Below are 12,020 nucleotides of genomic sequence, written 5' to 3' on the forward strand. Positions count from 1 at the left end.
ATGGTCCCTTTTGAACTTCAGCTCTATGAATCTATCAGTTTTCACACAGTTTTCTAACAGATCAGTGACACCAGGCCAGCCCGCAGAGGGAAGGGAGCTAGTCCCCAGAATTGTGTATAGGAGATGTGTCCATGAGATGGTCTCTCTGTGAAGATGTGGTCCAGGCTACAGAAGTGTCCGTGAAGGCCTGTGGAGTAGGAAGCCAGCCTGCTTTTGGTTTTTAACTAGGAAATGTTTTGCACATAGTGACTAGACTGATGCTTGGATGAACAACTGGCCTCTGTTCTTCTGAATGGCTGCTCTACTACTCAGCAAACACAAGCTGCATTTGTCATTCAGAACAAGCCCGTGCCAGAGGAATGGGGACAAACGCCCTGCACTATCTGGAGGACAGAAGGCGCTGATCCCCTTTTGCTGAATTATTTTACAAATAAGAAAAGAGTAATGAAAGCATTGACAAAATACACTGGCAGATTAAAGTGCACACAGCGTGGCTGGTGAAATACAAGCATCTCTGCCAAAGTAATTAACCTTATGCAGATTTCTACTCAACAGCCTTTGTGACTGGCCAACACCACAAGAACCCGCCTCTCTGGAGGCTCCAGCCCCTGTGCTCACCATTCAGATGCAGCTCCGGATTCTCCTGTACCATCTCTTCCCTGCCACCCCAGCCCTTTCCTCTGAGCTCTCCATCTATCTATAGGGCAACAATAGCAGAAGAGTCACTGACTTTCTAGCAGCTGGGTTTGAGCTCGGGACCCACAGTGCTCTCGGCAGGAGCCTCTGGTGCTGAAGGATTCAATCCCTACCCGCTGCAGTGCTCCTGGATCTCTTCCGAGGACAAAGAGCCCATCCTCTCCTGGTGTGGTTATGCAATCTTCCCCCACACTCGCTGCCCAGGCCCACCTGTGAGGGTGAGAGAAAGGTAGCTCAGTACACAGGTGTTGGTAACAGGGCAACACTCATCTGTTGGGAATTGGAGCGGAGACCCACTCAGCTTATTCCACACTAGAGATTATTGAAATACAGCAGCTTCATCCGCAGTGCAAGTAACCCCCGTGACCTTCAGAGGGCGCATGTAGCCTCTCTCTCTGCTGCCCCCTACTGTCATTTTAGGTGCATCTGCTGGGTTGCATGGGTTAGTCTGAACAGAGCAGTGCTGTCTGCCAGTCCCAGGCCTTTCGGGTGCTCTCATCCAGCACTGACTGTTGTCTCTTCCCAGTCTAGCCTTGGGCAGGCAGACCCTTTGCATAAGCCATGAATCTCTTTCAAGAGATCACATCCTCCTCCCCATGCCAAGCTCACTGGCTTTCAGTCTCCCACAGGCAGCACCCACACTCCGGGTTTGTTTTCCTTTTCATCCTGCACTGCAGCTTTCAAAGGCAGAACACACCCAAATAAAAAACAAGCCTCGTAAACGCATCAGTCTTTCATTGCGCACAGAGGCATTGATCAGCAGCATTACTCATAAGCCTGACAGCCATACAGCTAGAGCATCTGATTCTGGCAGTATGCCACCTGGGGAGCATTCAGAGCTAAGCCAGCCAGTTGGTGCCTTGTTTTATTGTTAAATAAACATATACAGTAGAGTCCGCTGCTTAATAATGCCTCAGTTGCCAGCAAAAAGTTGTCATTATCCAGCAGTTGCTAATAAGTGGAAGGCAGGTTTGTGGGGCGGCAGTCAGGGAAGGAAACTCTGGGATGTGCCTTCCCTGGCTGCAGCCCCACACATTTGCCTGCGTGCAGGGCATTAGCAGGGAAGGGGTCTGGAGCCCAGATGCAGGGCTGGCTCCAGGCACCAGCCGAGCAAGCTCGTGCTTGGGACGGCAGATTCTATGGGGCGGCATTCCGCCCAATCCTAGGGCGGCACAGCTGCAGGTTTTTTGGTTCGCTGCTCCGACCACCCTGTAGGGGGCAGTGGCGCGGAGGAGTGGGAGCGCCCTGCTGAAGCCCTGGCCGCCCCACTTCTCTCTCTCCTCCCCGCTTCCTCCCCCTCCACTCCACTAGCCGGGGCACGTCTGCAGTGCAGGGAGTCCCCCTGCACCCTGGCTCCGGCTGCGCCGCAGGTTTGTTTGTTTTTCTCTTGATTTGCCGCTCCGGCCGCGCCACAGATTTTGTTTTGTTTTTTTGCTTGGGGAGGCAAAAAAGCCAGAGCCGGCCCTGCCCAGATGCCAGGGTTTTCTATGGGGCTCAGGGGCCCCGTGGGATTGCACAGCACCTTTCCCTGTGCTCCGCACATCCCAGTGCTTCCTTCTCTGGGTGGAGCCGGGAGAGGGCAGCTCTGGCCTCTGGGTTGCAGCTCCTCACTACTGCCCAGCCCACAGCCCCTGACCTTCTGTGCTGTCCGCAGGCTCAGGGCGGTTTGCAGAGCTGCATCAGGGAAGGATGTCCCAGCACTTCCTTCCTTGGCTGCAGCCTCACAAACCTGCCTGCAGCTGGGCCCTTCCTTCCAGAAGGTGTTGTTAAGAAGTGGCGTGCCAGTACCCAAATTCCATTAACATTAAAGTGGATGGGATGGGATTGGTTCCTGGCAAAATGTTGCTATTAACCTGAAGTTGTCAATATCTGGGTTGCTATTACGCAGAATCTACTGTAATTAAGGTTGAATAATGAAGGCCCAAGGCATTTTCTGGGGTTTAATGACCAGCTGGCAGGGCTGCTGGCTGAAAGTGAAGCTGAAAGTCATTAAAGCCAATGGCTATTAATACCCCAGGATGTGGCTGGACCAAGGTCAGTAATGCACGTTAGAAATGGAGGCCAAGCACAGCTGGGGATTTTTATTTCCAGCAGTGCAAACTGCAGCCTAGCTTCGTGGCCAGGTTTGCGGGGGTGGGGGGAGGAAAGCAGCAGTGATGGGTGTCTTGTGGCAGTGTTGAGGAGTGATCTGCAAATGGATCAAAGAGGGTACGGCGTGAGCTGAGTTTGTAACAGCACACTGCACTCAGCCAAGAGCTCTCAGCACTCTGCTCACTCTGGGAGGTAGGCGAGTTTGCTATCAAACCCATTTTTCACATGGAGAAACTGAGGCACGGAGGGAGAGAAGAACATTACTTAACCTCTAGGTCACGCAGGGAAATCAATGGCAGAGCCAGGAACAGAATCCTGCAATCTTGACTCCCACCCATGCAGCTTTAACTGCTAAATATTGCATCACTTCCTTCCACGTGCGGGACCATCAGGCAGTTTAACCCACACAGACCAGGTAACTTACACACCATGTACTTAATAAATCAGAGGGAGCAATTCAACAAATGGGCCAAGGAGTTCATGCAACAACATCCCATTCCATCCCTTCCCTCTGATCCCAAGCTGCCCCACCCTCTTGCTCTCACGTCCCATCTTAGCAAAACAGCTGCCAGAGTTCATAGCCATGCAAGAGAGAGTGTGCAGCTCTGCCTTCCCAATTGCTCCGCAGCTGGTAAAACACAGGGGGGGAAGACGGTGTTTGTGAGAACACACAAATTATCTTCACTGGTCTTATTACACTTGAATGGCAAGCCAACAAAAGAAGGCATCATTCAGGCTGTACCAGTGTAGCACTGTTGTTGTTTCTCTTTATAAAACATTCATCATTCCAACCCCGCGGCCTCAAGCAGGGACAGACTGGGAGTAGCGATCAGCTAAACATCACTGTGCAAGTGCCTGCAGAATAATAAAACCGCCTGTGAACAATGCAATGGTCAGACGATGGGTAAGTGAGAGACAGAGCCTCCAGTTTACTAGTTCAAATCCAGCTTTGGCCAATTGTTTGGTGACCCCCGTGTATTATTTAACCTGTTTATATTGCAGTAGTGCTTGAAAGCCTCAGCCAGTGCCCACACAGCGCTAGGTGCTGTACAAAACAGTACATGACCGTTCCTGCCTCATCTAATGACTCGGGTAATTCTCAGCCCACTTCCCAAGGGAGGAATGCCCTCATCAAAAAAACCAAACGTGTAGACCCCACATCCCTATAACTGTCCCAGCGGACAAGGCAGACTAAACACCCCTCCTAGTCTTAGAAGAGATGCCATCAGACCAGGGCTGAGGCACTGTGTTCGGAGTTCGTACAGTGCCTAGCACAGGGGAGTCCCGCTCCCTGGCTGGGGATGCTAGGTGCTGCAGTAATACCATAGCTGGAGCAGTGTGCGCCATTGACCCTGCCTCTGTCCTGCCTCCATTGCTCTGCTCACTCCTCCCCCCTCACTGGATCGTCTCCATCTCCCACCCAGCCCAGCAAGGCTCGCTGCTCCGGGGCTGGGATGGGAGCCCCTGCAGCCTGACAGAGGCCGCTGAGCAGGGGCTGACGCAGGTTAATGACCCGGCGCCTCCTGCCCCCCTCCCCAGTAACCAGACTTTTGGTGTCCAGCCAGTACATCTGACAGGACACTGCCTGGTCCCCTTTTAAACCAGACTTTCTGGTCAAAAACCAGGCACCTGGCAACCCTAAATGGTACCCGGACCCAGAAGTCAAAACCTGGATGGGTGGCAACCCTATAACGTGTTGTGGAGAGCAAACACAGTCCCTTCCCGATGGCCCAGGATCCCAGCTTCTGAAAACACCTCAGCAGCAGCAACCACCAGCCCCAGACTAGCCTGAGCCAGCTGGCTGCTCCCATTTAAAGCGGTGACATCAAACAAGCTCAAGCTTCAGCAGCTAATTCTTCATGCTGTTCACGACCAGGCAACTCTCCCATAGTGAGGAATAAGGGAAAACGCCGAGGTGGTGGGTCATTTGGGGTCAAAATCTAGGCCTCTCATGACAAAGAAGCAAGTGTCCTATTTAGTACCTTTCACGCCAAGGCTCCCCAGTGATGTGAATCATGCAGGTCCCTCTCAGGCCAGGTTAGAAAGATGGATACTCTTCATCTGCACTTTTCAGCTTATTTTCCTCCCCTCCAAGGCACTGCCATGATGGCTGTTTTGTGACTGCTTGGCAGCACATCATTCTGAGCGAGACTGGCTGCCAACAGAGCTGCCTGAAAGCGACCCGGAAATGATACTTGGGCCCCTTGCTGCCCTTGGGAGCGTTTAAACCAGGGCCCGAATGCAAGCGGACTGTCCAGTACCTGCCCCTGAGCAGATTCCATCTTGTGGATAAGAGAGAACGCAGAGATGGGAAAGCAATGGGCTCGTCCATTAGCGTAGGCAGCTAGTGTCCCTTGGCCTTGCTATCTCGCACTGGGGGTGAGGGTGGAAAGGTGGCGGTGCTCTTCCACACTTTACCCACAATATGAGCTCCATCCCCTCGAGACACCAAAGAGAGATGGTAGATTGTGCTGAGGTTCAAAGCCATGATCAAATGTGTCAAAGTTAGACTCAGGACTCACAGTTTGTCAGACCACTCTGTTTTATTAGCACAGCGCTTCTGCTAATAACACCCAGATAATGTGAGCCCCATACAAGACAACAAATATATTTATTATACAGATAAAAGGATGAGAAACTAACAAAAGAAAAGGAGCAGAAGAAGATTAGATTTTAGTAGTTATAGCATGCATATTTTATTCCCTTACTACTAACTACCCATCTTCTGTTTTGCCATTAGCACCATTGTTATTGTTTATGTTTTGTTTCCTTCTTTTCACCTTTATTTTTTTTTCTTTTTTTTTAAAGGTTCTAACAACATTACATTTCTTTCTTATTTTTTTATTTATTTTTATAATTTTTTTCATTCTACACAAATGGGTTCTGCAGGGCCACCCACCCATGGTGTTTGAATGCACCCTTAGGCTCTGCTGGGCTCCAGGACGCGGCTACCTGTCCATGGGGCACAGATATCCCACTGGGAAAGCTGGTTTCGATTCCCCCTCCTGAGGGCTCAGATGGGCCGTGCTGGGCTTCATGAGCTTGGCTCCTTGACCAGGAGAACACAAAGTAAGCAGTGGGATTCCACTCTCTCTATGGTCCTACAGCTGCCTGAATCAGGGGGCTACCCTGTATATTAGCCTGGATTCTGGAGGGTAAAGGCAAGTGTGTTTAGAGATGTGGCACGGGGACTACCCAACGGCACCACAGCTTGCTTGTGCAATGCTAGTAAAGTCATTACTAAGCAAGGCAGCACCTTGGGGTGGGCGCCAGCCATGGAGCAGCTAATTCTTATCCTTCCTCCCCGGCTTCCAGTTTAATCAGCAAGAATCTAGAAGGCAGTTCCGAGAGCAGCCCCTGCTGGGAAAAGAGGCTGCTCTGATGGGAAGTGGGAGGCCACTGATGATTAAAAGGAATTTCATCTGGCAACAGTACTGGGCTAATTACACTGAACTATCCCAATAAGTAGCAGTCGAAGGAGTCTTAAGAGCACAAGATCTCATATCTCCCCTCCTCCCCCATCCCCTTCACTAAAAACAGCCCTAATGAGGATGTAATTAGTAGAAAGAAAGTCTCAAACACAACATAATAGCTATTTACAGTGATTAACCTTAACAAACAGCTTGGAGCCCTGACGGGAGAGACACTCCCAACCCCAACAGAGCAAAAGCTGCAGGGGAACATGAAAGCACATTGACTCAGTGCAGCCGCTCACCCGCAGGCCACGGTTCAAAGGGAGCGCAGGCCAGCAGCGACTGAACCGTGTTACCACAGAGGGCTGTTTTGTGGCCTACACGACAAGCCTGGCAGCTCTCAATCCAGCTCCTGGTCATCACATGTAGCCATGTCCCAGATCCACTACTACGAGTGGCACCAGCTAGATGCCTTTTGGAAGTCTCATCAGGGAGGCCAACGGGTTCTCCTGCCCCCACGGCCCTTAGCAGCGATCCCTCCAGGTGAGGGGCTGCAGCATGTGGGCAGCTTGCATCACTGCTGCCTGTCCCTTTCTGGGGAAAGATCCTGAACCTTCTCTCACTCTGGAGTCAGAGTGGCAGCGGCGTTAAACCAGTGTGAGCGGAGAATCAGGTCTCAAGCATGGGCTTCCTTCTCCAGGAACATCAATCTGGCACCTTTCACCAGTGCAAGACAGCGTCGGGCGTTCAGCCGTCATGAAAGGAGGGGATCACAGGTGAAGGTAGGAAACTGGCAGACCAGCCTGTTAACATGTGATGCTAGAGATTTGACTTGGGTGGACACTGTGCTTTAACCTGAAATTTCTGGCAGACTCTCCAGCCCAGGCTGATGAAAACTAATGGCTCTCATTATAATTCCACCCTACAAACCACAGACACAGATTTTTGTCTTTAAACCCTGTGGCTAATATTAAGCAGCCATCCTGATCTTGGGCTGTCTCTGTGTCTCAGGGAACATTGTGGCTATAAGGCTTTTAGTGTTAGAATATTTACAACACATTCCTCCCCTGGGGCAACTAGACTCCAGCAAAAATGACTGAGCTGGAGAGCTGGGGTGGGGGCATCTGACTGTCAGGGTTAGAAGGTGATAAAAGCAGAGATCAGCCCTCCGCATACATGGGCAGCTAGGAGAATCTGCACTGAGCTTCGCAAGGCACCCAAGACTTGCAGATGCAGAACTGTGTTTCCATAAGAGCTTCAATATTTTATTTTCCCAAACCAGACATTAAAGCTAGTTAAAGTGTCTGAAAGGGCGAGGAGAATGACAGCCCTTTGCAGCCCATTTCCCCAGGTGACTCGCCAGCTCTTCGTGGGCCCTTGTTATTTAATAGGCAAGCTTCAAGTACAGACTTGGTTATATTTTTTTGCAAGAGGTAGAAAGATCAGACCCACATGCACAGATTTTCCAGCCTCTCAAGGTCAGGGTGAAAGAACTCCCTTCCCAAGCAGCTTCTGATTTTGTACAGCCCATTTCTACCCAAGCAGGTGCACAAGCTCTGTGTTTTGCACACACAAATCAGGCAAGCTGGCTGCCTGACTGCACAACTTGAGCATCCACAACTCTCTATAGTGTGTAGCAGCTGGAGATGCAGCCAGTGGACCAACTGATACACAACTGCAGGGAGTTTTAAACTATACCACCGCTCCCACCGGGAGTTGCACTTCTATAGCTGAAGGCAGAATTCAGCTCTAGGAATCCTGAAGCCAGGAAAAGGTCACATCCTATAGGCCAATGGTACTGAGCTATTGATTGGGGTGGCTTATTAATATTCTGCACTGGCCAATGATCTTGATTTCCCTGCTCTTTACAAACACAGATTAAGTCTCAAACACTCTGGCTAGATGGGTACCAACATTTCACAGATGGAGAAGCTGCAGCACAGAGAAATCAAGTGACTCTCCCCAGGTCAAACAGCAAGTCGGTGGCAGAGCAAGGAACAGACTGCAGGAGTCCTGCCTGCCAGTCCTACTCTGTAACTCTCAGACCAACGTGCTATCTTAAACCCATGTTTGTACGGGGCTTCAGAGATTCAAGCTCTGAAAGATTCTGCTGACTTCCTGCAGGTCTAGGAAGCTTCCACTTGACAGGTTTTCTTCTTTTAGAGTCTGGAATGAAGGGCTTCTCTTTAATGGCAAAGTCAAATGTGAAACAAATTCTGCACGGTAAAATGGCTGCTATGGCACCAGCTTCTTCCATCTCAGTTATGGGTGGGATTTTTAGTATGGACCCCACCACTGAGAATAAAAGAGGCAGGAGCAGAGCAGGGCAGGCTGGGCACTGACAGCCCCTCTGTTTTTGCTTGTGAGTACGGAAGGGGCAGGCTGCTGTCTGAAGGGATCTGCAATAATGGTGCTCTCGGTGCGCAAGAGACTAGCAGGAATACAAAGAAAACATGGCTGCCATTCAGCATACAGGGAATCAGTCTGATCAGAGCCTCGGGCTAGGGCCCTGGGAAATCCATGTTTGTACAGCTCCGACGCAGGCCTTTCAGGGGTGAGCAGTGTGTTGGCATCCTCACGACGCTGTACAGTGCATCATTTGGGAGGAAAGCAGTTAGAAAACATTGCCATGAAAAGGGATCATGTCTGGAGCCCTGGATATCCACCCACCTGAGTGCAGCCCCCACTTCCCTGTGAGCCAGTGGGTTCAGGCTAGTTTGGGACTCTGTAGGCACCTCTAGAATTAGATCTCTGCAAACCTAGCTATCAGAGGTGCTTATCCCCCTGCCCCGGAATATCTGAGCACTTCACAGTCCTTGATGTACTTATCCTCACAACATCCCTGCGAGGAACAAAAGCGCTGTGTTACCCACACTTACAGATGGGGGCACAGAGGCTTAGTGACTCACCCAAGGTCACACGGGAAGTCTGTGGCAGAGCAGGGAATAACCTGGGTCCCAGGCTAGTGCCCTAAGCCCTGGATCATCCTTCTGCCTGCCACACCCACAGCAGTATCACAGGGCTCACTTATCAAACCGTAGAACCCCTCGAGGGAAGATGTAGGGCAACAGGCTGCCTCCACGCATGGGCTGGATGCAAGAGCCTCTGCTCAGGTGACATCAGTTAACATCACCAGCTAGCACCACTCTCCACAGCCACAAACATGAGTTCTGTGTTTTGAAGGCAGTTGAACAGAATCTGCCCCATGGCTGGGAGGGTTAATAGAGCTGCTGTCCAGTTACTCAGGTAACTCCACTGGCTTCATGTCAGCAGCACCAAATCCAGCCCGTTTATGTTGTGTTATCATCACTGACAATTAACTAGAGCCCTTTCCTGCTACTTTATGCCACCACTTCTCCCCCATGCTGTCACTTCTTCGCACTGGAGCCTCGGCACAGATGCCAGCAGCTTGGGGACTGTGTGGTCCAGGCCGCAGGTGTTTGCTGGAGGTGTGGTGAACTTCTGCAGTGTGCTACACTCAAACTCTGCAGTAGCTGAAGTGTGTGTGTGGAGGGGTGGGGAAGGGGAGCAGGGGAACCCTGCACGGGAAGGAGAGAAGCATCACAGGCTAGACAGGAGAGAGAGCTCAGGGGAGCAGAGTTTGGGGGGGGGAGGGAAGAGTCACAGCAGGTGTTTCTAAAAGCTAATCTGCCTCCACAGCTTTATTCTAGGGCAGAGGCACAGGGTATTCTAATGAGGATACCTTGCATTTCTAGAGAGCAAACAGTCATTAAGTCAGACTGTCTCAACCAGCTGCTAGACCATCCTATGTTGCTAAACCTTCCACCCCAGTTAGAGCCCTGCTGTATAGGAGGGAGATCCAGATCTGTTAAAGGCTGAGAATCACGGCATTAAGGAACAGACCCAGACAACCAGTATTAGTAAGGCTACAATTTTATCATGGAGGTCACGGAATCCGTGACTTCCGAGACCTCTGTAACTTCAGCCCACAGCGGCTGGAGCTGCAGGATCCCCTGGAGTGCCGAGCAGCTCCCAGCTGATGCAGGCGATGGGGGGACCCCGCACATGAGCTCCCCATTTTGTCATGGATATTTTTTAGTAAAAGTTAAACTGGTCATGGGCATCCGTGAATTTTTCTTTTTCGCCTTTGACCTGTCCGTGACTTTTACTAAAAATAACCATGTCAAAATCTTAGCGTTAGGTATTACCAGACCGGGAAAGTGAGGTTTATTGGCTGCACCTAGATTACACTGTAAATTGGGGGGCAGATCAGGGAATAGAACCCAGGAGTCCAGACTCCCAGCTCCCTACTTTTTCCACTACTACAACACATGCTAACTTACAATCTAACCTTTACTCACAGGGTTAATAGTTCCTCTTCTGCATCCACCGCATACTTGCCTCTCAGCTATGTGCCTGTTGGTAAGAGGTCCATAGGGCCCTGTGATGAAAAAGGATGCTAGACCCATCCACCCTCTCTGGAACTTAAATGGATTTAGTAAGAAGTCTGCTGTCAGAGAGGGTGCAAAGCCCACTGAAGTTATCAGGAGCTACAGCAGATGTAGACAGAGCCAAATTCTGTTCTGTCATAAGGTGGTATTAAATAGACCATTTACATTAGGCTTAGCCATTTCCAAGAGTAAGTTACAAATCATCTAAGCACGGTTTGCACACAGAGGGGCTGCTCTCGGTTATGTTGCTGTAGATCTGGCGTGATTCATAGGAGTCAAAGGCATTACTCTGCATTTCCACCAGTATCGGAGCGTGCAGAATTTGGGCCCCAGCTACGAACCCCACACCTGGCAACTGAGGCCTTTATTTATGTATTAATCCTTTTACATTATCAGTGGAGAATGTGAGCAAATTAACTTAACTATTTAGCCTAAAGTCAGAGCATACAAGGAGTGACTCACATATTAGGCTTGGCTAGTTCAGGATCAACTCTGCCCTGCTGAACTAAGCCAGCTTCGGGAATTCTAAAATATAAATATTTCCAGCATTAATGTACCAGAGGGCCAGATTCTCATCTCCATTTCACTGGAGTCTGTTAATTTGGGGTAAATTGCTTCAGATTCACACTGCTGTAATAGCAGAATTTGGCCCTTCAGACCTGGTAGTGTGTAGCGCTGATGCCAGTCGTTTTTCAGCAATGGTTTCTTTCTACACATTAGGGGCTCGCTCCTGCAAGGAGCTGAGCCCTCCAGCCCCAAATCAGTAGAGCATTTAAGCACAACATGAATAGCCCCACTGAAATCAGTGCCAAAGACAAGCATGTGTATTAAGTGCTCTGTTGGACTGGGGTCACAATGCCCAGCACCTGGTAGGATGAGCCATAAAGATGGAAACCAAGTGATCTTAGCCTTTCTGTTTTTAATCAGAAAAATTGATCTATCGATTAAAGGGACTATAGAGAACGCCACCAAATGCTTACAGGTGTGGGAAGGGAGAGTCGTGGAATGAATTCAGATTGTTCATTGTCATTATGCTTATTTTGTGCACAATCAAAATGTCTTTCAAATGCAACTTTCTTCTTCCAATCCCGCACATAAACACAAAATGCCACCCACTCCTGAGTGAAAAGCAAGCACCATAATCCATCCATGATTATCTGAAGGAGCTTTATATATCACACAGAAAGAGGGCAAAGAAAAAAACCCGCTATTGATGAATTCAAATAAATCCACAGAACCTCTGCAAAGCTCCACATGAGCACCTAACTGCCTTCTCCAGGGGATTTGAATTAATTTACTCCAAGGTGCAACTTGCAGTCAAACTGGGACAGAGCGCCAACTTTTCATGCTACATAATATTCTCCAGGGGACACATGGAAAAGCAGCTCAGGAGACGGAAATGCTAAAA

At 49.9% G+C, this 12,020-nt stretch overlaps 2 protein-coding genes across 2 annotated transcripts in view; both read right to left on the reverse strand.

Moving 5' to 3' along the window:
- The window catches only part of DOC2B (double C2 domain beta), a 159,779-nt gene that overhangs the window by 144,756 nt on the left and 3,003 nt on the right, over nucleotides 1–12,020 (reverse strand). Inside the window, exon 2 of the mRNA XM_039508366.1 lies at nucleotides 810–906. Within this exon, the coding sequence (XP_039364300.1) occupies nucleotides 810–906 (97 nt within the window). The remainder of the gene's footprint in view (nucleotides 1–809; nucleotides 907–12,020) is intronic.
- Nucleotides 262–12,020, reverse strand: part of RPH3AL (rabphilin 3A like (without C2 domains)) — a 106,899-nt gene continuing 95,140 nt past the window's right edge. Inside the window, exon 10 of the mRNA XM_039508379.1 lies at nucleotides 262–906. Within this exon, the coding sequence (XP_039364313.1) occupies nucleotides 869–906 (38 nt within the window). The 3' untranslated portion in view covers nucleotides 262–868. The remainder of the gene's footprint in view (nucleotides 907–12,020) is intronic.

Source organism: Mauremys reevesii, linkage group 20, assembly GCF_016161935.1.
Source record: "Mauremys reevesii isolate NIE-2019 linkage group 20, ASM1616193v1, whole genome shotgun sequence".
Classification (NCBI taxonomy): Eukaryota; Metazoa; Chordata; order Testudines; family Geoemydidae; genus Mauremys; species Mauremys reevesii.